Source organism: Pholcus phalangioides, unplaced genomic scaffold (assembly GCF_987345545.1).
Source record: "Pholcus phalangioides strain wild (caught in Gottingen) unplaced genomic scaffold, Ppha-v1.0 ptg000014l_1, whole genome shotgun sequence".
Classification (NCBI taxonomy): domain Eukaryota; kingdom Metazoa; phylum Arthropoda; class Arachnida; order Araneae; family Pholcidae; genus Pholcus; species Pholcus phalangioides.
The window spans coordinates 2,442,920-2,470,670 of record NW_028301607.1 but is presented as its reverse complement, the minus strand read 5'-3'; the positions used below and the strand labels follow the sequence as shown (position 1 = coordinate 2,470,670).

General features: G+C 34.7%; 1 protein-coding gene across 4 annotated transcripts in view; it reads right to left on the bottom strand.

Annotated features, from left to right (window-relative positions):
* The window catches only part of anne (polyamine-transporting ATPase anne boleyn), a 73,436-nt gene that overhangs the window by 30,362 nt on the left and 15,323 nt on the right, over positions 1–27,751 (bottom strand). For 3 of the 4 annotated variants that reach the window (XM_089241527.1, XM_089241524.1, XM_089241525.1), the window contains 15 exons: positions 14,320–14,414; positions 13,034–13,201; positions 12,684–12,824; positions 10,781–10,860; positions 10,503–10,580; positions 9,882–9,951; positions 9,652–9,786; positions 7,818–7,896; positions 7,519–7,656; positions 6,840–6,998; positions 6,422–6,579; positions 6,117–6,305; positions 4,988–5,049; positions 3,016–3,163; positions 1,755–1,880 (listed from right to left, as the gene is read on the bottom strand). In XM_089241527.1, the coding sequence (XP_089097653.1) occupies positions 1,755–1,880; positions 3,016–3,163; positions 4,988–5,049; positions 6,117–6,305; positions 6,422–6,579; positions 6,840–6,998; positions 7,519–7,656; positions 7,818–7,896; positions 9,652–9,786; positions 9,882–9,951; positions 10,503–10,580; positions 10,781–10,860; positions 12,684–12,824; positions 13,034–13,201; positions 14,320–14,403 (1,815 nt within the window). In that variant the 5' untranslated portion in view covers positions 14,404–14,414. Of the gene's footprint in view, positions 1–1,754; positions 1,881–3,015; positions 3,164–4,987; positions 5,050–6,116; positions 6,306–6,421; positions 6,580–6,839; positions 6,999–7,518; positions 7,657–7,817; positions 7,897–9,651; positions 9,787–9,881; positions 9,952–10,502; positions 10,581–10,780; positions 10,861–12,683; positions 12,825–13,033; positions 13,202–14,319; positions 14,415–21,244; positions 21,533–27,751 lie in introns of those variants that run through there. The other variant, XM_089241526.1, reaches the window with a different exon arrangement.

The following is a 27,751-nucleotide window of genomic DNA, read 5'->3' as shown; positions in this document are numbered from 1 at the left end:
CACACCAACTCCGGTCATATATCACCATACGGTAATTTCCAACCAGTGGAGTTGGGTGGGAAATGAAGGCTCCATCCATCGGTGGTCGCCCTAGGCTCGGTAGGTAAAGAACTTGCTTCGAATGTTCTATGCCCGGATTCGAACCCATGGACCTTGATGGTAACCTTCATAGTGGCAGACAAGCTGAAGACGAAGGATGGGCTGACAAAATCCAGCCTATAGGAAAATTCTTATAATTTTCTCCTTTTTTTTCCACACTGTAAATTCAGAATGGACGGCCGGTGATAGATCCCAGCCAGGATCCCTGCTGCAGCATAAGAGGACCATTCTTCCGATGCCCTTAAGCATGGCCCCCAAATCTTGCAGCCAGGCTCTCAGATTGGAATCTTCGATGGGTCACTCTAAAATGAATTTATAGTTGTTAAAAATTATTAGAATCATCCAGAGCCCCAGGGCTGGATCCCTGTCAGCCCTGCCCTTGGGGGGACATGCCCTTCAGGTGGCTATAGACGTAACTGCAAACTTGACAAGAAGGCATGCTCAATCTTTTTATTTGTCACTTCCGCATTTGTCACCTATTTAAAAAGCCCATATGAGTAGCTTCTGTGGAGAAAGTAAAAAAGGAAAAAAGACGATGATATGGCTATAAGAGAAGGTAAACAGAAGAATGGCCAATTGCTAGCAGGTGGCATTCTCTTGCTGTGGTATAGAAATTAAACCGAAGAAAATGCCATATAATTTACAGTAGTAATAAATTATTATATTAATAATACTCCTTTTGCATTAAATTATTAATTTAAAGTAATTTACCAATTAATTTATTTTATTATTTTAGGAATTTAATTATTAATTTGAAGTAATTTTACTCCCTTTATTACTAAATGATCACTACTCCCTCCGAATTTTTTTCTGTATCAAATATTTTAGTTCAAAATATTAAATTTAATAAAAATTCAAGTTTTTTAAATTAAAAAATTTAAAATTTACTTCCAAAATATATAACAATTTTCAAGTACATCTTTTAACAAACGCCAACACAAAAAGTGCAGCTCACTCAAGTGTGAAGACTTATGGAGTTCACTGAAGCGTGAAGAATACCTTCATAACAGGGAGAACCGATTTGCAGCCTTTACTGGCAACCCGGGATAATTTTTTCGCGCCAAAATGGACCCTGTGTAACTCTTCTCTTGATCTGAGGACTATACCTTTTCACTCACAGAAGAGTGCAGCTCGTAATGATAAATAATAATGTACTAACATTGAAGCCTTTCTTAGGCGGAATTTTTCAGTTAATGGAAGAATGGTTAGTCTTTTTTATTTTTTAAGGAACAAAATTTGGTAGCAACAGCATCCACTTTGCTGCCTTAACTTGGCACTACTTTTTGTCTGAAGGTATTTTTGGCTAATCTGTCCATTGACAATGCCAAAGATATTGAGGAAGTGACAAAAAAGAAAAATCAACTTATTTTACTTCCTGTGTACAATATGTTAGGAATGAAGATAAGATTTCAACATTGTTAACATGAAAACTTTCTTTCAAACCGAGCACAACTCAGGTCAATCACCATGGACAATTTACTACCTAGTGAGTTGTGCCAGAAGTGTATCCACCACTGTGGCAACAGTGAGGTTCAAACCTGGATCTCCACAATGTGAGTCAGTCACTGACCACTCGACCACCACAGCGGCCATAACATGAAAACTGAATTAGTTTCCTTTATTCTCACTCAATCAATAAAAAAATAAATATTTACCAAACTATCACCAGATTTGCTACCTCCAGTACACACCACTGTCTTTTTCTCTGAAGGTGGAGGACGCATAACTGTTGGATTGAGCAAATCAAATTTAGTTGCTTCAGCTCCTGGTTCTTCCATGTCCTGAATGGTTGTGAAAAAATAGTATATTTTCACATAAAAATATACATAAAACTACATTTTTAAAAATTGACTTTCCAAAGAGAAATTTTTTTTTTTCCAATTTAAGAATATTATAATGACAGTTGAAGATTTTTTCCCCACTGCAAGTTTCTCAAACACACAAAACAGGAAAGAAAACCATTAGATTTATTTCTTAATATATTTGTATCGATTTTATTTTAGAAACAGAAGTTACTTTGCCCCTCTTTGACTAATATTTGGATTTTATCTTTGGTTAAAGCGTTCTAAAGTTTATAAATGTCAGAGACCATTCTATTCATCAAAGTCTGCATCAACATAATTCTTTTACATTTCTGAAACCTATATAACCTTTGGCCAATAGACTTCTCAAAACAAAAAGTTAGTATGGGTGTAGTTCCTGGTAATAAAACTCTACTGCATTGCTTTGAAGATGCTTATCAGTCAAAGGCTGTCACATTGTTTCAGAAAAGTTTGACGAGTAATTGTGCATTGAGATTTTGCCAAGAAAAACAAAAAAGTCTTTGGAGAGAAAAAGATACTAAAAAAAAATAAGAATTACAGTGAAAGGGGAAAAGCATTTTCAATTCAATTAATTCGTTGAAAAGGATTTAAAATTCCCCCAAGGCAAAAATTCTCACGACAACATCTATTATAGAAAAGAATCATTCTTCAAAGCACAATATTTGCAATAATAGACTAAGATTTTATATATATATGTATATATATATATATGGTCAAACCTCGTTAATGAGTCACTCTTGGGAGAGCAAAAATATGACTTGATAAGCGGAGTGACTCGTTAAACGGAATAAGCCATAGCTTTGTCAATTCCTGCCTGAGGATAATTGGGACTTCCAAAAAGTGATCCGGTAAGCGGAGCGACGTGTTAACCAGGTGACGCACTAACAAGGTTTGATTATGTGTGTGTGTCTGTATATATAGACAAATCTATTTTAAGTCAAAAGAATTTTTGTAAGAAACAAAAAAATATCAATAGGATCTATTGACTAGCAGTTGAATTTGAAGCATTATCAATCAAATCAAAGACATTTTTTCAAATCAGACAAAACAAATCTACGCTCAACATAAACTTGATTAAAAGCATACCACTTACCCATTTGGTGGCAAGAAACATCTTCAAGTCTAATGGATCACCTCTCAATTCACCATCAATTACGATCAATGAATGACAACAAGCCATTGCTGCTTTCAATGGGCTGCGATCATCTATAAGCCTGCAGTCTTTTTCTGGGTCTTCAAACCTACCAAGAAAATTTAAAAACATCAACCAATATCAAAATTATTAAGTACCAGAATAGAGAAGGAAAAAGGGAAACTTCATTCTGAACAAATTCCATCAAAAATAACTGCATTTTCACTTCTGTCTCACAGCATTTTCTTTGAAAACTTCACTACCTCAAAAGTTCGAAAATCAAATTGCAACGATAATGAATGGAAATAATTTTTTTCTCTTTCATTGAAAATCGAAATAGGAAATTCATGATAGAATAATAGCCCATGATGGGTATTCTTTCTATTAACTGACAACTCAGGCACATTCCAAGAAGAAATTTACAACCTACTAGCCCAAATATGAGGGGGGGGGGAAGGAAGAAGAGGAAACAAGACCCTCCTCCATTTTCAGATAAAAAGAGGTGCATGAGAATGTTACCAGGAAAGACAAAACATGATAAACCATTACATACAATTAAATTGAAACCTTGATATAATGATACTCTACGGGCCAAGAAAACATATACCGTTGTAGAGAGGTTATAGTTATATTGAGAGATAGCACTGTCATAAGTGTCCACCAAATTTATGCTGTTGTTGGCATCTCTTCTGCGACGTTGTTAGAACTACTATAAAAATTTTTTACTCACAACAAGAAGTTTATTTGATCAATTGATTAATGAAATCCAGTTCATTGTTCCACACTGACACGATTTACTGCACAGCACTTTTGTTTACTACACAGAAAGTAGCTTCACGTCGACTTCATTCACACTTTCGGACAGTAGATAGTACAAAATATTAGTATTATTAAACATCCTCAAAAGAACAAACACTGATGAAAAATTTAAAAATATGTCGAAGATGATTTTGAGTGAAATATAAATGTTGTAGCAGTTTCGAAATATTGTTATAGAGGAATTTATCATGATAAAGGATGTTGTTGTTGTATCTAGAGAAGTTTAATGGCTCCTTTACCCAATTCATAGTTCAACTGCGATTCCCCAGAATGGTTTAGTGGACATTTTCCCCATATAAAAGAACACTTAAAACCATAAACAGGTACAAAAATCAACATCTCCAGCTCACAGCGACGCTCCTGACAAAATTTAACAATGCACACTTTGAGAAACCACACACGCACCTCATCCATATTCCTTGCGGAACTTCTGACAAGTTGGTACATGTTGGAATGGGTATGCACACGTTGTGAACCTAAAGTAAAGTTTGTGTAGTGCTGCCATCTGCCATCAATTTTTCCAACTATGACTGAAGTATGATGACTGAGTAATTGTATCGTTGCAGGCCTGTTGCTCTCTCTCTCTGTAGAGAGACTAATGGGGAGATCAGCCCGCACTTGTGCCTGGAAGAGTTGAGTACCATAGAAAGCCAACCAACACTGTGGCGCCAGTAGAGTTTGAACACGGGTCCTCACAGTGAGAGTGTTACTATGGCCACTCTACTACCACAGTGGCCTTTGAGAAACTGATATATGCAATTTCAAATAAGATTTGAAAAAAAATATTGTACAGGGATTTATAGTTATATAGAGTACCATTGTGGCTACGGTTCATCATATAACAAAAATAGACAAATGCGATTAGAAGTGTAAATGGCCCAAGTACTTGACTGGGGCTGTGACTAGACTATTTGAAAGATGGTGGTATTGTAACACATAAGTAAGCTATACTGTCAGTCTGTAAAGCATTTTCTCTAATTGGCTACTGTTCTTTAAAACAAAAAAAAATTTGATTTCATCACAATTTGTGTTTATTTTACTAACATTACTCAATCATACTTTGATACTAATCAAATTTTACAACAAAATATTTTGATTTCATAAGTGTTCTTACCATCCATTAACTGCTGGTATGACACCCCAAAGATCAAGACCTTCTTCAGTGAGCGTTCCAGTCTAAAAAAAAGTCAACAGTGTTTTATATAAACTTAACACACTTTACATTTCCATTACAATTTCATGTTTATGAGCATCAAGTGTCATCCTAAAATATTTGGACCATTCACTTCAGCAATTAATTTTTTTTTTAACTTTATAGAAGTGCTAATTGTCAAAACACTGAAATGGTTTTTTTTTTGAATAAGCAATCAAAATGAAATAAAAAATGCATCAAACCATCTGAAATTATGTTTCCTCTAGAATAGTTTTTTTAGCTTCATACATTTACAGGAGTCACCTCGAATGATCAATAAATATTTCTCACAAGAAATATATTAAAATTTTGTATTGGCTATAAAATCTTTTTTTCAACAGCATAAAGAATTTTGATAAAATGATTCATGCAAATTACTAAAAGCTCCTGCATGTAATTTGCATGTGCAAATTTTGCTAATTTGAGAAAAACTATCATATAGTCAGTCGGCAGCAGCATAAGGAAAAATTTCATTCACCAATAATGAAGTCGTAAGGAGTGGAAGGGGTTATTTACCATGTTTTTGTAGAAAATATGTATTTTTCTATTTTCATATTTTATGTCATCTATAACTCTTTGAAAATTTATTTCTTGCAAATTAATTCTGAAAATATTTATTTCTATAATCAGCTTTCATATAAAATACAGCTGCCTATAATCTGCACTAAGGAGTTCTGATGGTTTTTAATATACAGGGAGTGTGTGGATCCCACACACACTTAAAAACATTTTTCACAAAAAACTTCATGAAAAAAATGTTAAAGCAAAAAAATGCTTAAAACGGGAAATCTTAATGAAAATTACTTAGAGATGAGATCACAAAAAATAAGTGGGAAAAACTTTATAAACAAGATCGACTGTATATAATCCACAGATTATGAGCAGGAAAACATTATATACAATTTTCAATAGTTCAAATCATCTTTGTTCTCAACTATCGCCATAGACTAGCATTTTTCAGTAATAGTATGTATCATCAATATGTAATAACCAAAATTAAAAAAAAATTGAAATTGTTTTTATGCTTGTGAGAACAGACCATTGTCATTACCTTGTCAAAACAGATCAATTTCAATTTCCCACCGATGTTAATACGAGGTGGGCTTATACAGAAAATATTCTGCTTTTTCAATCTGCTTTGTGCATACACTGTGCCGATAGTCATTGCAGCAGGTAAAGCAGGAGGAACTACAATTGTGATGATATCCAGAGCTCTGATTACGGTGTCTTTGACACCTTCCTATTAAGAATATAACAGAAAAACAACGAGTTTTCAGTAAAAAGCATCATGACTCAATAGATCTTTCAACTAAATAAAAAATATATATGTTTTGAAAAAATTTGCTTAGTCCTAACCTCACGACTGATGTAACAATAGATCGAGTAAGCCATTCCACCAGCTGATATACAGAATAGTAGCATCACAAAACGCACAGAATCTCTGTAGAATTTAAAATCCATGGGCCTAGGGAAGAGAATTGATCTAACCAATTCTCCTTTAGCAGTGCTGAAACCTATGAATATCAAGATACAAACAAATATTGTACAGTTGTAAATTAGGAAAATGAAACATTGTAAATTTCAAAAATGTAAGAGAACATTCATGCTTCTAAGCCACTTCAACCCATAAAATTATCATTTATTCTTTTTTGCTCATGACTATAACATGAATATTGAAAAAAATGTATTTAAGACATAATTTGCATATATTTCTAATGTTTATTATTGATAAAATGACATCAAAAATCCTCATTACACTAAAGTTGGTGCTTACCTGTTCTCACAACCACAGCAAGAACTTGATCACTCTGATAATATCTGGTCTGTATCACTTGCGTCCCGCAAAACAATGTGTGTCGCTTGTGAATCATTGGGCTATATATTTCATCATCTTGTTTGGTTAAAGGTGTTTTTGTTTCAGGAATACTCTCACCTATTACGAAATTTCAGTTTGCATTTTGAAAATTTACAACAGTAAATACTGAAATTATAGTCTGCAAATACCAAAGAGAAATAAAACTTCCAGATTTTTTTCTTCAAACTATTCTCATAATATTAACATGCTGCAAACATAATGTTATCTTTGGCTCAATTCATTGTGACTGCATAAAGATTGTCCCAAGATATACAGACATAGTCCAAAAGCAACAATGCCATCAAAAATTTTGATTCCGTAGTCGGCACAGTGGTCAATACAAATCAAACCATTAATTCAAATTTTACATAGAAATGGATTAAATGTTTGTTTTTTGCTTTTCCTCCTTTTCTATTATAGCTCGTGTTCAAAAGAATGTTTGAACAGAATACTCTAACTCATGTATGTGTCTAAGTATCTTTTATGAACCCAAACTTTTTTATTACGATTGTTGATTGAAATTTACCCAATACGAAAGAAATAGGCCTAGTGAAATGATAAACCAAGTTCGTAAGCTTTTAATAGAAACACATCCTACCTGTCAGCATGCTTTCATTAACTATACAGTTTCCCGCTATGAGCACTGCATCACATGCCATATGACAACCATCCGATGGAATTACAATAACATCACCAGGAACTAAGTCAGATGCAGGAACATCTTCAAAATTATTTTCTAAAAAAAAATATTAAACCAGTGAAACAAAACTTGTCTTACATTGTAACTCTTATCTTAAATTATATTACTCCTGACTTCAATCTCAATCTCTCGGCCCACAAAGATTTCAATTATAAAAAATTAGTTACAACTTTTAGAAACTCATAGTTAATTTTCACCTTGATCTTCTCCTTTACGGCATACAGTAACTGAGACGCTGTTCGAATGAGCGACCATATTTCGTAACTGCACTCTTTGCTGTAAGATAAAAACAAATATGAAACAAAATGTGATTTTATGAATGAAAAACATTGTAATCAAGAGATGGTATTTTTTTTCAGCCCGAAATACACTGAGAAATTGAACATTCAGAAAATTCAATTACTCAATGAAAAACATTTTCTCTTTGAAAAGAAAGTATTTCACATACAAATACAGGGTGAGCAAAAAGTCTGTAAAAACTATAAAAATTCATAACCAGAAAAACAACAGAAATAAAAAATGGTTTGCAGGGTTATCGGTAGGCCACTGACAAATCCAGCAATGGCAGAGTGCAGCAGGTCCACATACACTGTTTACAATGGTGAACTGGTTGTGGATTAGAAGCCTAAGTTCTTATAACCGTCTCATTTGCATATTTCCATTGAAGTTGCTTGTACCAGTGCCACCTACTGGCTGTTTTTTTTATATTATTTTTTCTGTCTTAAAAAATCCTATTACCTAGTAATGGTGTTTTTTATTTCAGTTATTTTCTGGTTTTTATTCCTTTTTAAAGTTTCTACGGACTTTTTGCTCACCCTGTATAACATTCCCATTAATATAAACATTATTTAGACCTAGTTTATCATGAACCAGTGGTTAAATTCCCACTTATATACCTCTTATCTTTTGTATTTTAAAAACACTGGAGAAAATCTGTATACAATATAAATTAATAACTTTACATAATAAAAATATACTATACTTTTGCAGATTTCAAGCATGTCATCAGCCTATTAGATGTGCCTTTCAAATTAATTAATCACCAGTCTCAAAGCATGAAACATAGCTGAAAAAGAACGTTTACAGGAAGGGACAAAGGCCCACTGTGATAATAACCCTGCCACAAGATAATCAAATGTGAAAATGTTATCTTTGTAAAATAAGTAAAATATCAAAAAGTAAATATTTTTATCTGCAATCTTACTCATATAAATTCTGGTCATTTAAAAGCCTTTTTGAAGGTAAATAACTGAAAGTTCTCAGGAAGATATGTTGTGCCCCCTAGAAAAGTGAATCCTGCATACGCCTCTGTACTGAACATATCCCGATGTTATATATATGTATTATAATATATTCAGGCACTTGTGATAATGAATACGGTGATAATGAACACAACCATATTTTTATGGGCATCTTTTTATCAGCCACCTCGTTGGGCATTTTGCCTGTTGTGGCGTTGTATTTGTATTTGTATATTTGTATAAAGTTCGTAAAAAATTCCATTTATGTCGATACAGAAAAATGCAAACCCAAATGGACATTTTCGTGTAGAATATGTATTGTTTATTAACAAATTTACATCTGGAAATTTTTGCCGTAAGTTCGTTATAAAACAGTATTTTAATATGAAAATGTTCTGACGTGTATTAAAACTGGTTATTTTTTGGTATGATAATTTTGTAAAACAGCTTCCTGTGTACCACGATACTTAATAGGCTTGAAAAAGTCTCTTCAGAGAGCAGACAGACACCTTCAACACACTATTTACATAACATTAAAATTAAGCAATTGCCCTTTTCTTGTCTACGTATAAAACTAAATCATAACTCCATTAACATAATGGGCCATACATACATATATATTTGATTAATAGCACTTCCAAATTTACAACAAAAAAAATTCTCGCTTTCAAACACGTTTTTTTTATTTATTTAACAAGAATTTTTGTTTCCAGATGTAAATGTGTTATTAGAATATAAAAAAGTTGTACAAATGAAACAAATTACACAGATATCACAAAATAAAACTTACCTTCTTCGTTTCAATCAATGAAATCGCAATGGATATAACAGATATGACTAGAATGCAACCGGCATAATAATAGTAGGTGTCCAAGACCCATAAAATTATACTAGCCACTTGAAAAATGTAAAATGGATTCAGAACCTGATTTAAAAAAAAAAAAAATTTTGGTAAATAATGTATCGTAACAAAAATAAAAGATGAAGAGCCTTTTCTTCTTTATAAAATTCTATACTCACTTCATCAATAAATAAACGTCCATATGACTTCACTTCAATGTCAATAGTATTTGGTCCAAACAACTGAAGTCTGCAATTCAGAGAGAAAAAGAAATTTAACTAAAATATCCACATATGTATACTATAAAATATAAAAACTATTGTGAAAGTGTCAATTTATGCACACAATCAATGTGAATGTACTTTGAAATTTAAAAAAAAACACACAAAAAGTAAGGAAATGATATTCAATTGTAAAACAGGTATACTGTATATAGCATTTCGGTATAATGACTAATCCACCCTTTTCGTGTCAAAAGAAGTTTTTTGTGAGAGAAAGTATTTAAGAACAGTAGTTATTGACCAGGGGCCCTAAAAGAGGTTTCAAGAGGTCTGTGAGCTTGGTTCAAGAACACAATTAACTTATTGTTTTTCCATTATGCCGAATATTATTCTGTAAAGCTGTTCAGGACCATCTTATTAGCAAACAGAATTCATGGGCTTTGTCTTACTGGCGCAATGAACAGAAAAGACTTACCCCTCCCCCAAAGTTATGGTATTAATGAAGCATAAATTCAAGTATAATGACATGAAATTGGAAAAAAAACCCCTTTTGAAATGATAACTTTGACAATCACATACTTTTGTTGCTGCTCAGCAGCATCTAAACCATGGAAGTTCTCCAGAAATGCTGAACACTGAGTGTTGGAATCATAGCCTCTAAAATTAAAAAAGTACATCCATAATTAGATATGCACACAAATTAAATGCATTAAAAAATAATTTGAATATATTAAATGTATCACTCTAAAAATAATAGATTACAAAATGAAATCTGTGGAGTTTCTTTTATTCAAAGTCGTAAAAATTTTTATTGTTGTATTTTGACAACACTGCAATTGAGTATCATTAAAACATACCTCAACCTTTTGAAGGTTGCCTCTCTAGAATCCCAAACATATTTCACGCAGTTATAGATGAAATAACGGTAGCAGCTAGCCTAAGTGGGAAAAATAAAAATACAAATGTTTAATGACTAACAATGGTTAAGAAAAAAAAATTCTGAACTTGGCATAAAAACCAAGGAAAAAAAAATAAAAGTTTGTATTAGGATAAAAGTTAATCAAAAAAATTCATGAAATGATATCAATATTGTTAGTTTATCTTTCAAACTAAAATTCTGAAATGGGAAAGAAAATATAAGCATTCAGAATATGTAAACCAAACCTCGGAAATGATAATCACATTTATATTTACTTTATTTCCAAAAGCCAATATTTTTCAAGCAAAGGCTTGCAATGATAAAAATGTATAGCCAATTATTGAGATAATAATCTGGTAGATAACAATACATGTTTCACACTAAAAAAACAAAAACAGACTTTTACTGATTACAATTACAGTCTATCTCTTTAGCAATCACCCTATTTGCTAAGAGCAAATATATAGGTAGGGTGCTTCCTATACATCTCTCAAATGTGGTTTAAAATGGAATATCTGATAAGATAAATCCTCTCCTAAAAGGTTGCATAATGTATCCTAAGCATTGTGCAATGAAAATATTGTACAATATTCCATCTATAACACTTCTTTATTCTATCTATCTGATATGTATCAAATATATTGATCAAAGAATAACACATTCTCCTAAATTCTTTTCCATGAATCTTGAATGTGACCAGATCATTATGCATGTCAATGTGATCAAATGACATCAAATTTGTCATTTACATGAGACATAATTTGCCATGCCTTAACTTTGTTTTACATGATATCTCCGAAAAGACATTTACAGTAGGAATTGGTGCCTCCAAAGGGACCCATATCCAAAACATTCTCACAACATTAACTTACTATTTTTGGACCTACCACATTTTATCAGATTTCAAATCATGTGCCTTCAACAAATCTGGGAATTTTTAATAAAAAAAGGCTGGAGATGTATTGAATTGCTAATTGAAGACACATAATTGGAATCTGATAATATACATCCAAAAATTAAAAACCTGATGTCATGAGGTGGTGATGGTGGTAAATCTCTGAATGGAGACACCAATTCTGCCCATAAACGTCTTTCAATCTCTTTGATTCCAGAGATATCAGATAAAACAAAGTTGTTGTGGCGCACAGGTAATGTCCTGTGCAAGCAAAAATGTGAATGACCAACTTTTTGATTATCTGCATCAGATTTCTATTATTCCCGAATAATATATTAGAACTGAAAATATTTTAAAGTAGGAAATTTCGCTCACAACATTCTGTCCTGTCCCTTGAGCATTGTTATGTAAATAGTGTCACTGTACATAGTTTTTCACACATTGAACATCACATTTTATCTTTGTCCTGTACATTTACAGTATTTCTTAATCCTGAAAGATCCACTAAATGAACTGGACTTCTCATACAAAGTCATTTGTACACAATATTGTTCCTGCCACCTGATCTGTTGGCCAGAAAAATAGCTAAGTTATGGAGAAATGTGGGAAAGAAAACTCAAATGGCATAAAATGTCTATGACTAGAGATAAGCTGGTAAAAATGATATGAACTATGGGTTTAACCCTTTATAGAGCAAAAGACCAAGAAAGATTTTTCATCATTTTTTTAGTGGAAAAAGATCCATGGATACGTTATTTTTATCCTATTTAAAAAAAGCGGGAAATTATTATCCCAGAGACCTATAAAGGATCAATTCAAAAATTACTGTTTTGCAAGATTAAAATTTTATGGTTAGGGAAAAACAATGTAAAACCCTCTCACAAATTTTTTTTATAATATTAAGCACAAACAAGGCACCTTTACATACAAGCCAGTCAACACTCACCGGAGAATAATTGAAATTCATGGAGTCATTATCCTGACTGCTTACTGATGACAATGACCTGGAATAAATGAATTCTGTGGGTAATGAGGAACTGGCGGCACCCAAAAGTACATTCGCCACACCATGGCTCATGTGCAGATCCTGAAACGAGAAATGAAAGTAAGAAAAAAAATTATACTGATGCATTTAAATAATGTTAATGTATAAAATCAGTGATGAACGCTACACAATACTTACATCCTGCATCAAAGTTAGATTACGATCTGCGGATCATTCACAGAATAGAAAAGGTGAGCATTTAAAATATAATTAGATATAAAAATATTTTGCTGTTGAAAAATTAAATTCACCTTGAGTATGAGAAGTTTTGCAGTTGAAACGCTGCATGGTTTGTAAGTCAACCAGACTTCCCATGTTGGGCGCCATTTCATAACTAGAGGAAGAAAACCCAAAGACAGCACTGATGCGAAGTGGAACAGTACTCTCCTGAACAGGCTGGGCACATAACCACTGACCTCCTATACAGAAAAATATTTCAAATATCTTAATCAAGAAATCAATACTTTTCAACAAAAAAAATTCACTAAAATATTAACCAGAGATTTTATCAGTTTTTCATTGCTACTCGTACTCTGTAGTGTCCCCTTCCCCACAATCATGATTACGGAAAGACCCCCCCCCCCCCCCCGCCCCCGAATGCTAGTTTTTACATTTTTTCGATAGCTCAGAAGCCAAATTTACACGTCGCTTCTTGTAATCTTAAAGGGGTCATTATAAGAATGGCATTGGAAATGCATTAACCCTTTGCAGTCCTATGTACAAGGTGTAGCATAAATTTGTAAATAGTTTAAAAATGGAAGGAACTGGTATATTCAAATGTGGTTTGTGAAAAAGTTATCACAAAGGCAGATTTTTTTGATACAGACAAAAATATATTAAAAAAATAAAAAATATATTATGAATGGAGTTAATATTTTATATTACACCAGTTACCCATTAGCTTATAGGGCTGCAGTCTTTTTCAAACTGGAATTACTGTATAATATGTATGTACTGTGTAGTATTCCTGGAAAGTAAAGAAGCTGGGTTCTTGGGGGGGGGGGGGGGGGGGGAAGTGAGAAAGCGGGTCTCAAGTTGGAAATTTGAAAATTTTTAGTGCCTTGGATTATCCAGAAACTAGAACTTTTGGGGCTCAGATTTGCTACTCTACTCTAGTGCTTTGTCCACACATTGTCAACACCACAATGAAAACCATATATAAAAACCACAGCAATGGTAAAAATCAGAAATGAGCTGTTAATTGCACCCCCTCCATTTTATAGGACTTTGATTTGCATGTTCCTAGTGATTTTCTTTCGTGCAGTGCCCTCTAGTGACAAACAAATAATCTAAGTCATTTTCAAAACCAAAAAATCCCCCTTAGTGAGAATAACTTTTCCCAAACTGCATTAAAATATACAAATTCCTTCAATTTTTATGATTTTTTAAACTATTTAGGAATTTATGGGACACCCTTTAGATAAAAAACAAACCCTTGCCAAAGTTCAGGTTCATTTTCAGAACTACAGTGGGCAAATTACTATTTTATGCCTAAGAAAATACAGATAATATCAACCAAATACATATGAATACTTACCAATTGGTCATCTGTACCCTCTTCAACAACTATTGGTTCTGGCTTACCATTTGATGCTCTGGCAGTAAGCAGAGAATAAGGCATTTCAGGAACTTCTACAAATCGAAATTGCAGGAGCATCGTCAGTAATTTTCTCAAATATATGTAAGAAGGTATTAATAATAAAAATCAAATACATTATGTGAAAGAATATATATATGCTATGGTCAAGGCCACAACTTTGTCAGCCAGGGGCAAGCACATATTTGAGCACCCCTGTGTAATGCAGAAAGAGCACTTAGAGGTTGAATTCAGCACCTCTTCTAGTCCAGCGCCCAGGGTACTAGTCCCATCTGCTCCCCCCACCCCACTAGTCTCAGCCATGGTCATGGTGAATGTGATAAATTAGAGATTATCTATAATCAAAGGTATAAGTTTGATAAATTTTCCTACATTTATTACTATTATGCATAATTCTGAAAGAAGTTGGTAAGTATGATAAATATGGAAGAAATCATGCGGAATCACTTGAAGTCTACCCAATTATCAGTTTCACTAGTAAGTGAAGGATGCACTACACATATTTTGCCATAAAAATTAAATTTAGTGTTATAAGGATAAAAACATATAAATTATCAGTTTTGTAACGTTAGCGTCCTTCAAATTTATCAACATTTCATAATCAACATCACTAATTGAATCCATCATTCCAGACTGAAGTTTGAGCAAAATGTCCAGTAAATTTAAGTACTTTGTAAGTAATTTGTGTGCATATATATGTGTGTCAAACCTCGTTAGTGCGTCACCTGGTTAACACGTCACTCCGCTTACCGGGTCACTTTTTGGAAGTCCCCATTGTCCTCAGGCAGGAATTGGCACAGCTATGGTTTACTCCGTTTAATGAGTCACTACGCCTACTAAGTCATATTTTTGCTCTCTCAAGAGCGACTCATTAACAAGGTTTGATACACACACACACACACACACATATATATATTCTCCTCTCCCCCCCCCCCATCAGTCGGTATGCCGTATGCATTCAACAGACTGATATTAATTTGTATTAGATACTGGATAAAAACGTGAATCTGAATAAAATAAGGGTACAATATTCCACTATAACAAACGTGTTATCACTAGGAATGTGATAACGATAATTAAAATTAAGCATTTACTTATTGAACTAATTTAAACCAGTCATCTCAGTATGACAGACGATCTAATTATTTTAATTTTTAAAAACTATAATTAGTAATTATTTCAATTATAATTATTTTTTTTTGATTTAAAAACACAGTTGAGAGCATGTGAAGTCAGTTTCAATGTATTCATGAAAATGTTAATCAGGATAATATTTATATATTATCATATTTTATTAGCTTAAAACTTTTGAAAAAGGAGGAAAAAAGGGAAAAATTGGAAATTAATTTACCACATGACTCGTTAATTAGATTACTACTTCACGAAACACTAACTCTAGCCATATCGCTATATTGCAATTTACTGTCATTAATGAGATGGGTTGGAAATGAAGCTGTCTATTGGTGGTCACCTCAAGTTCATTAGGGAAAATATCTTACCTATATCCTCCCTCGGGTTCGAACCCGGGACCGGATCAGCAACCTTCAGGGTGGTAGACGAGCATCTTACCAACACGCCACTTGGGAACAGATTAGATTACTGGTCAACCCAATACGAAATACAGATGCTATATTTTGCAAAGTTTTTTTTACATGTTCAGAGATTGAAGAAATATGCTGTTGCTTTGGTATTACAATATTATGTTTTGCTTATTCAAATTTCAAACACACGATCAAATACAAAAATGCTTCACAATGTACTAATTTTTCTATTCAGCTCATGTTATAATCTACAAAAAAGAATATGCTTAGTATCTGACATTCGCAATACACTTGAGATTTATGGCAGCAAAAGCAAACAAACATCAAATTCAAACTACACTAATGCATATAGTGTGTAGTTTGTAAAACATAAAAGGATCCTAAAATGATCAGAACAAACAAATCAGCCAATTCAATTGATTCTTTGAGTCCAGATACTTAGGAATTACCCGGCACGCCTGTCTTCCTTGCTGTTTCCCAGCATGCCGGGAAATTCGGGGAATAGGGTAATTTTCATCGAGTATTTATCATATTTACCAACACTAGCTGGAGATTTGCATAATCACCCGTAAATGTGATAAAAATTCGTTAAAATTATCAAACTTACCAAAACGGATTGTGAATATGCATAATAACGGGATTTTTTTATCACATTTACCGTAACATATTCACAACACATGCAAGTATAATAAGATATACCTGGGTATGGGCTGATATATGTAGTTTTATCCTTGTAAAGAAATAAACATTGAGGATTCACAATTCGGATCTTGGGAAAGGGGGAAACATTTCGGGCTTCACATTTCACGTCAAGTAATCGTAAATATTCTGGAAGTAATATTGTAGATCGAAACAAAAATAAAATAGGAGGATTTCCCTCCAAGATGATTTACGATTCAACGTGAAATCCCCCTTTTCGCCGAACCGGTTGCTTTGATACAGACGTGCAATGAAATAGGCATCAGTAGCACCAGTGACAGCTGCTTTCCCTTTCTTTTCTCCTCGTCATCTTCATGTGTTTACTTGGTCGTTTGAGTAATGAGAGACATTTGATAAGAGAAGTGTTTAATTTGCTCTATCCTGGACCAACTGCGGAGCTCTTGCGCAACCAATGTCAACTTTTTCCAGCTCAAGTTGCAAGTTAACTTCAATGTTGACTCAGATTCCCTAGTTCAGGGATTCTTAACCTATGGGTCGCAAGAGCTACCGAGATAGGTCGCTCAAAAATCCACTTACACCATCCAAACTTCCTTCGCTGGGGGGCTTCTGAGATGGATCGAACAAATCCACTTACAGCCAGGAATTCTTGAGCTATGGATCACGACTATGGCCCCCACAAGAGGTGGGCTGGCAAGGCTCCAGCCCTGGGGCCCGGGACGATTTTCATTATTTTTGTTTTTTCACGCTGTAAATACATCATAAGAGGGGCCGTGAAAGTCTGGTCCGGGGGCCCCCCGCAAAAGATCCCAGCCTAGGGCCCTACTCCAGGATGTGGGGGCCATGATCACGACCCAAACTGGACTCCCAGGGACTGACGGGATGGGTCGTACAAATACAGCCGGAGATTCTCGAGCTATGGATCATGACCATTCCACCCCCTTCCCTCGAGGGTGGGGCTGCAGGGCTAAAGCTTCGAGACGATCATCATTTGTTAGTTTTCACACTGCAAATTCACTATGGTAGGGGCCGTAGGGGTGAAAAATCTGGTGGTGGTGGTGGTGGAGGGGGGGGGGGGTCATGATCACGACACAAATTTGATGCATAGAGGCTTCCTAGATGATTTGTACAAACCCACTCAGCATGGTGTTAAATGTGCTCTTTGTGTCACTGGTTTCACTAATTTCGAAAAACGAACAGTCCGAGGAGTCACGAAGCTGATCTTGGATCGCGATTGAAAAAAGTTATGAATCCTTGCCCTATTTATATATAGCACCGCATTCGCCCCGCCCCCCAACATTAACCGGCATGGGCACAGCAAGGGAGACCAGCATGCCGGGAATACCCGTATTTTCCAACATGCCGGAAAATTCCCGCCACTGATTCTGCAAAATATATTTTATTGTATTTTTATTTATATATATATTCCCGATTACGATATATGAACATTTTACGAACTGCTTTTATGAATTAAATGGAAATATGAGTAGCATGTCATGTATATTTGTATTTTGATCAAGCGTGTAAGAGTAGAATGAGCAGAAAGAATTGCATTGCAAAGTCAATATGATATAAAAGCAACAGCATATTTCTTCAATTTTTGGAACATGCAGAAATAAAAGCGCAGAATACATGCATGCATACATATCCGTATTTCTTATTATGTTGACGTTAATTAAGTTAGAGCAAAAAGTAAATGCTCAATTTTTATTATTTTATAATCAAATTCTCGTGTAAAACAAGTTTTCTTCAATAAAAAATAAATTACTCTTATTCGCTTATCTACTCGGTTCTTAATATGAATATTGTTGTTGGCCTTTTGACTATATTCTGTAATCCTTATTGAACCTCGCTTTTCGCGTCGTGCCGGAAATTAAACAGACGCAAACATGAAAAAAAAATCTGGTTTCCCCCTATTTCCATGGAATGCCGGCTAATGCGGGGAATACGGTAACAAGAAAATGTGGAGGCATTTGGCGGCAAGTTCCGAAAACAAAAATCCTGCTGTAAAAAAAAAAAAAGCTACTGGTTTTACACTTTTAGAGAAATCGAGATTTCAGAAAATTTCCGTAAATAATGACACCTGTGTTTGCGCTTTGAAAAAACTAAGTCCATTTCAAGAATTAGATTCTTGGAATCCAATTTTTGCCAAGAAATTTACATTTTTGAAAGGATGAATATTTGGCTGACGTACTGAGAAGTTTTTGCTCAAAAAACAAGCAAATAAAAAAACCCAATCATAACTGGATATTTTCTTCGATGAGCAAACTTTCCGTGCCACATAGGCTACTGAATTTTTCATAGCATGTAAGTAAACGCATTTTTTTCCCCTTAGGTCACCAGAATAAGAGCTATCAATTGATGAACGGTAATCGTACACTTCCCAGATAGCTCAAAGGACAACGAATGGATGAAAGCCAGAACTCTGCCGCCGGACATATCACGTTGCCGAAATTTGTTCCAGCCCAGTTTCGTGGCACAGTCTGGAGCGCAAAGAACAGTTGAAGTCATTTACAGTTAACTTTCTACAGCTTAAATCGCAAGTTAATTCCATTGTTGATTCAGATTTATTTAATAGGAAGAAAATACGGATGCATTTGCGAAATTCCGAAAATCTAAATTCTGTGAAAAAGAACAGATTTTATACTTTTAGAAATCGAGATTTCGGGAAATTTACGTAAATAACAAGGTGAAATAAAATCGGAGAAAAAAAAAAAGTCCGTTTCAAGAATTAGATTCTTGGAATGAATATTCTTCGATTTACTTTTTTGTAAAAGTATTTTCATGCACATTCATTGATTTCATCATACCCCCGTTTAATAGCAAAATTCCTGAGATGACAGCAATCCAAGCAACCAAACTCCTCTGAACATTTCAATCCACTTTTTACACACCGTCCGTTCATAAATTACGAAACGCGCACAAAGCAACATCCCTTATTCATAGAGGACGTTAATCTATCTGTATCCCTTATTGCAAACTCACTCGAAAGCAACAAAAGAGTAATTCAATTTTACTTCCGTGACAGAAAAAAAAACCCGATTCCGGGTTCCCTTTCTCGGGGACCTTGACCCGCTTCTCAAGCATTCGTACGGGAAGAAACTGAGAGATGGCTCCGCACCGTTCACTTTCCCATCTTCCATCACCTTGGCACAAAACCAGGCATTGAACAAACTACACTAAGAGAGCCTAAATTGGAGCCAAGTCGCACTATAACTCCCAACATTGGTGCCTATAAAGTAGAGAGCGTTTCTCAACCTCTTCTAAACCGAAGAACCAGTAAAATGTCAACCAATTCCAAGGACCACTTACTTACAGTATAACGACGAGTACTTTGCAGGGCATATAAATGCCGGAATAAAATATATATAATACAGGGATTTCTAGTATTTTACTTAGCGTCCCTGTATTTTTGGCCGTTCCGACTTATTTTACACAATTGTCAGGTTCTCTTTCGACAAGACCTATTTGCATTTTAATAAAATCGGTAATAAAGATAATTTTCATAACTTATAAATGATTATGGCTATAAATATGCTATAAATTCATTTTGTATGTTTAATGTTTTTCTTAAATTACACTTCACTCACTATAATTTCCACTTATCATATATCGGTAGTTTTTTAGCGATTTCAGCAACAATTGATTTTGTCGCTCATGGCAACGTTTTATTAGCGGCAACTGGTGCGGTGTCTCATATTTTACTTTATTTAAGATCCCAATTTCCCGTATTTTTCTCGGTGGAATATGATCATCTAGTCATGAGTGTTTCCTCAAATTGAATTTTTTTTCACTGCAGTCCAATACCTTTTTTCTAACTTTCAGTGATTTTAGTGGTCTAGCAAAATTCGTCAAAAGTTGCTTTTCTTTGCTACAATTAATATACAATTATTACTATAATTAGCGATATCCCATGTTAAGAATTTAAATGTTAGCTAGTCTTTAATTTTCCTGCATTTTTCGTGATTAGATATTGTTACCTTAATTATAACTAGTATTATTTGAACATGTAAATATATATTACTTAATAACAATTAGAAAATTTTTTCATTCATTTATAATCAAATTACCGATTCTGCCTGCGGACCAAGAGCTCACTATATTTATTAAATAGTCTTTTATAAAATCTATTGAAAGCATGTTCTCGAAAAATTGGGAAAGAGACGCGCATACTATAGCCTATTAAGAATTTTGATTGATTCAGAAGTCATGAATCCTTGTCATTGTATAAACTGACGACCAGCCTTTAGAGACACTTTCAGGCAGGAAAAAGGTAAATTTGACATTTAATATAGGAAAAATATGCAAACGATAGAGTATTAATAACCGACACGCAATAAAGATGTCATTAGCCTTATGGTCATACGGTATGTGGGTCGAGCGCAGCGTTCGTGGGGGAACATGGGAAGTATGCCTCCAGCGCGACAGGAATGAAAACTTAGTATGAGCACTATTTGAAGTAGATATGGTATATGAAGTCATGATTTTTTTTTGCTGCAGGATTTTTGACAGGAGAAACAAAAGAAACGCATTCCGCTTGTCTAAATATAAGGGACAGACAATGACTGAAGACATAAATAAACGCAATACAACTGATGTGATCTGGCAGAAATGTCAAAATTACTAATTAATGTAATGCATCATGTCGAAATTCACATGAAACTCACCTCCATCGTAAAGGAGCGGCTGCGTCTCGCTGTAACCTTCCATGCATATAAGGATCGACTCACGGACGTCACGATTGGCACGTGACTTGAAACAACAGCAGCAGCTGAAGACACACACTGCACGCTCGCTCAGTACAAAAAACGCGTATGTGCTTGAACGTGACAGTGCATTGTTTCAAAACTCGCAATAGCCATTGCGGAATAGTATTAATCAAACTGAATCAACCGTAAGAACAGAGAATATATAAATTTTTGAATGCATAAAGAATTTCGCTGCCTCGCTGACAAAACTGACTGCTTCAATCCCACTCCACAAACGAACGGGGAAACGGATGTTTAGGCGATTTTGCACACTGTATCTCTTTCTCTCCGCTCTAGTTGTCCTACATTTAGCCCACGATAAACTAGTATCAACTACATACTACTAACAAAGCACGTGAGATTTCACATATTCAATCTCGGTTATGACCAGGAGATATGGGGGAAAAAGGCCAACAAATAAAAATATCGGCGGCATCAGGAAACAAAACACTAAGCACTAGTGGCGTCCAGACCATCAAAAAAAAATATTGAAAAATATACACACGCAGCAGCGATAAGACCAATATCGGTGGGATATGAGCTTCGCAAAGTCCAAGCAGATAATATGCAAAGAGCAGGTTTTTGCGAATACAAAAAAAAAGTATACGCAGTTCGGATCTTCTTCCGATAAAAAGAAAACGTACAAGGAAGGGAAAAAAACCACGATAACCGAAAGGGAACAAATCAGATGAATAAACACAGACACCGTATGTTTATATTATGATTTAACGAAGCTGGTCACGTTTAAAACGGATTGCATGTATCGGTATGTGTACAGGATTTGGCGCCCTTGCACCGAGCCTCATTAACAATGCGAAGGTCGCGAAGAAAGTGTTACGGAATCACGCAGAGGCCAAGGAGGATGTTTTTGTTATATCTTCAGCATCTAGAAAATTCGATGAAAGGCGAGGCACAAGTGAGTTCAACACCTATTAGCATCGTGACCATCTTTATAGACCTACCCCCCCCCCCAGCTTCTCACAAGCACGCCCCTAACCAAGTCGCAAAACTGAAATCTAGGGACTGTCTTTCAAATAAGAAAAATACACGGCATTTCACAAAAAAATGTTTTGCAAAAAATAAATTTTACGATGTTATAACGATTGTAATTACGATAATTTAGGATTATTATAAGGTGCGTTCCATAAGAACTAAAAATAAAATGATTTAAAAAAAAAAAATCATTTACTTAAAACTAAAAAATTTAAATTGTTTTTTCTTTGCATAACTCCAATGACATCGAAGTAAAAGTAATATGGTATGGTATGCATGTTACTGATATGTGGCGAAGTTTGTGATTAAAAGAAATACAGAAGATCTTTGGGATAAATACAGACTTTTCTAGATTTTGCGCATGGAAAAAACTGCAGAAAAATATAGGGAGCTAAATTTGACACTTAGCTTTACTGCACTAAGTATTTTCAATGCCTTACAATGTGGCACTAACAGTGTTGCCAACTTAGTTATCTTCCAACTAGATCCGGTTTTTTTTTTTCGGCCATTTAGTTGGAAAAAATATCCATCTAGTTGTTTTTCGTCTTTTTCAAAGAAATTTCCGTTTTGTCTTTTTTCAAAAAATATTCATTATTAAATTACATGAAAATACGGGGATGGCCTGGGAAATACGGGACGTAATCTAAATAATGACTGAAATTAATTCTAGTTGTTTAAGCCCGGTTTCTAGTGATTTTTGAAGAAGAATGTAGTTGGAAAATTTTTTGACTCTTGGCAAGACTGGGTTTTTTCCTCAACACTCAGGGTTTTCCTGATTAAAAAAAAAAAAAGGATTTTTGTATAAAGCCTCGAATTCTACGCCCTAATTACTATAAGATGTATAGATGGTGTATCAACATAAATATCGTTGGACTTTCGACTTTACTTTTCGTATTAAAATTTTGCTCGTTTTTCTACCAAAACCTATTAAATCTGTGAAAGAATAAAAATGCGTGTAAACTATTAAGCAACATCATGCAAGTCGGAAACACATCCATTAATTGTGCAAGAAACAATCTTGTCAAGAGAATGTTTAATTTAGATGATGCTGAATGACCCTTTTGGTTGTGTATCGAGTGAATTGAGATGACTGCACCATATGTGTGGTACTGAGTTGCCACCACTCATTCACTTTAATGGGGGGGAGGGGGGGGTCCTCATGAATAAAAGCACTTATCTCTATAAAAAAAAGTTAATCCATGAAGTTAATTTGAGCTCAATGACCTTTCATGTTACATAGAGACAGATTTTTGATGTTCGTATTTTTTGCTTGCAGTTAGTTTGTAGTTTATTCATTAATGCTTAAATGTAAGCGATTAAGAAAAAAAGCAGTTAGGTGATATGAAAATATGCATTGTTAATGATTTACAAGATTAGTTTTAATTAATAAGCGGTCAGTTAATTTTAATTAAAAAAATCCTTTTTTTATTTTAAAAATATGATTTTTTCATACCGTCCCTAAGATGCAATGAACCCATTATTGTCAAAGCCAGTACCGAAGGCCTTTTCAGGAAACTGCCTTAGTGAACCCTGCATAGCTGAAATAACGTCAGCACTTTCATTAAATTTCCTGTCACGGAGCTTCCCCTTCAAAGTCGCAAAAAGAACAGAAATCCCAGGGTTCGAGATCCGAACTGTAAGGGGGGTTTATGGCGTTATTTTAATATTACATTTAACTAGGATATTGCTGAACAGAAGTAGCGACATGCGGGTGGGCGTTACCGTAATGTAGCGTCCAATGTCCTACTAGTTTACGATGCTCTTACGATGTGTTGTCGCAAACGTTTCAGTAGAATTGCAAACTTTTCTAATAAAATTTAATACAGTCAGCACCGCTAATTAAAATCACGGATAATGTTATCATTTGGTGGTTATCACTTTTCCAAAGAACGGAGTGGATCAATATCATAACATGGGAGAAAATTAGATTTTACTTTTCGGGACTTCGGATAATGTTATAATTTCTTCCGCATTCTGAAGCCAAGGTTTAACCAAACTATTGTTTTTCCTCTCTAAGTTATTGTTATCAGCCTACAAAACCACGTAGAAGGCCCTAGAAGGTGTTCTCTCCTCCCTCCCTTATTGACAAACATTTTCGTACTTAACTTCGAAATCGGCCCGCTGTAATCCATGTACGTGTGGAGCTGCTCTTTGCAATGGCCTTCCTTTCTGAGAACAACTTGTTGGTTTGCTCTCGGTACAAAACGAAAAATGTGACTGGAACCGAATTCGGAGTCATTGATCTAACGTAAATCATTTAATTGTAACTTAGAGGAAATTTCGTGAGCATAATGTCTTGGAATTAGCGTCTATCGGGATGTCATTCAGCAAATCATTGAAATAATGTTCATTGACATTTTTAACATTTTTATAATCACCGATGCTTTTTTTTAGACTTTCAGAAGCCATTATTTTATGCAGTTGTCACTATAACAAGGAAAATATGAAGAAATACACGAGATAGGAGTTATCTGTGCAAATTCTACCAAAACGGTGTCGAAAAGACGATAACATTTCTTAAAAAAGGGCAAAAGCGCCAACGTATGACATGACGTGGGTGTAATAATTCACTGAAAAGAACACTAGGTAAGTAAAGTATACGATAAGCTGCTTCGTTGTTTGATGACGCTAAAACGGGATAAGAGAAAGAACATTTATGTGCAATATCCGTAATCTTTCGAAACAAAGAACCATCTGTCATTATAGCGGACCATAAAAATTTATTTCTTCATGCTAACTTGACGATATGGAGACAAAGTAAAGAACGCAACACTTCCAGCCAATCTAATTCTGGAATGATTTAAAAAATTTCAACAGTATGGGTAATAAAACTATACCGCTTTATTGGTGTCAATACACAGTATATTCATAAACGCTGGAGGAAAACTCATAGATATGAATTACTGGGTGCCCGCTCTCGTCAAACTAAACCAGGAAGCTAAAGATGAAACAGTTTACGGTGGCAAAAGCTCTAGAACTAACCAACCCCACAGTGCTTGGTTATTTTGCCCGTCGGAAGCAGATAAAAATGACCACTTTTCATGCCTATTTCATAGAAACTGAATAGAATGCTGGCGAAATTCAAAACCTCCAGATCACGAGCACGACCAGCACACGTTACCGAGGTTTTATTATAAAAAAATAAACAAAAAATGATAGCATCCTTTAGCATTCTGAGACGAATTCTCAATAGAAATAACTAATTGCCAATGAATTCGATGATTTCGCGACATCTGCGGTCACTGTGCAATTCTTTTACGCACTTCAATGCACCTCGAGAACTACTTTCACTCTCGGCCTAATAGCAGAATTCGATACATGCAGTCAGAGCAACATATTTTCCAAAAAATGACAAAAATTTTAATCCAAAAGCTCTATCTGTAAACGCAATTACTTTTGAATGGCCGTTGGAAAGGAGCCTCTCGTGCCAGAAGTCAATTAAAAATGTACCAAAAATAGGGGAGAATAGGCTTACCCAGAGTATCATTTTTTTAATGTGTGCTAGGTAACTTGAAATTAATTTTCATTTAACAGGAAATTTATGCATGATTCTGTGCATTAATGTAATAAAGAACATTAGATAAATATTGGTTATTATAAACCGGAGCTCGACAAATCCCAGGAGTCGGATCACCATGCCGACTAAAAAAATGGAATTGGCGCTTAAATTTTTTTTCAAATGTGAACTAAAACCTTTTCAGTACAGGGTTTTGGCTATACAGTTAGGAGATGTAGTCAAAGTACAAGCGAAAAATCTTAAAACTGGAAACACAGAAAATGAAGGGGAAAAGATGAGTATATAGAGCAGTTTTTTTTCCATTCTTTCTCCCTCTTCCCAACTACCTATTACATGTTATATATTATTTTTACTCGTCAAACCGTAGCGAGGAAGAAAAGAAAAAATAATGCTTGGGGCGGGGGAACTATTCCAGGAGACCAACGAAAAAGTCTGGGAAGAAGGTAGAGTGATCGAATGTATTTCTTCCATCTATACTGTGCAGAGATATCTCGACCTTGCACGTTAAGAAGTTAAACTAGAATCTGAGGTCAACACAAAATTTTCGAAATTTACGTTAGTGCGTGCTTACTAACAGGAAAAAGGGTCACAGACATGAGAAGTCGGGGAAAAAATGGATTTCGGACAGTTTTTCTCGGAGGGGAGAATGATTAGCTCCAAAGAAATCTTGCTAGCGCCTATAATTTTTTTTTACGATTTGTCAAGCCCTGTTGAAAACCATCGCTTTTAAAAACATCACTATCCTTTGATGTACAAACCATATATATATATGGTTTGTACAGTTTTTACATTGTATGTATATATATATATATATATATATATATATATATATATATATGTGTGTGTGTTAAGGTGCCGCTGTGGTGGTCGAGTGGTCACAGTGACGGATTCGCATCGCGAGGATCAGGGTTCGAACCCCACCGTCGTCACAGTGGTGGTCGGCTGAAGTTTGTTTCCTGTGATTCCCAGCTTCGAGGCGCAAAGTCGCGAGCCGACATTAAAAAAGTCTCGCCACAGAGAGCAACAGACCTACAACGGCAAATTATTCAATCACTACACTTCACTCATAGTTAGAAAAACAGATGGCAGCACTACACATAACAAGCATTACACAGAAACAAACTTCCCGTCTGGTTTTACTACACGTACCAATTCGTTAGACGTTCCGCAGAGGAATATGGACGAGGTGCATGTGTGGTTTAGTAGTATATATGTTAAGGTAATTGAGATAATTTGGAGATAAGACATAACCACTACAATTATCATACTCAATATGTATAGAAAAACGAATTCAAAGCTGAAAAAATCGCAGCTAACATTTCGAGAACAAATAATTGAATATAAAAATTTTATAACGATTAGCGTGACTAGACAAGCCTTACACGTAAGCATTTTTTTTATTATGACCAGCACTTTTTAATTATCATATAGCTGAATTGCAAAACACGATGAAATAAGTTTTTTATTAATAAATATAAAAAAAAAAAAAACCTCTTATAAGAAACGATGGCTGTCATCACGGACTTATAGCGAATACAAATGAAATGTTTGTTTTCGCAGCACCTGCGCTTGTGACACGCAAAAATAAAAATTCGCAGACAAAAATTACGAAAGTAAAAGTAGGGCACGAAGCGAATACGATACGAAGCTGGTTTTTCTGACCAGACAATTGTTCCTGAAAGAAAAAAAAATTAAACTTCCTTAATGTAAACGATTCTCCATGGCACGGAACTTTGTAAATGCCAACTTCAGTTTCCAAATAGACTGATCGCACTTCAATCAAAAGTAGTATTACAATTGTACACTACAATCAGTCATTTATTCCTCAATCTCAATAAGCTCCGATTTCAAGTGAGACACGCCCCACACAATCCATCATAAATTGACACATCACCATTAAAAGCCACTCTTTTTTA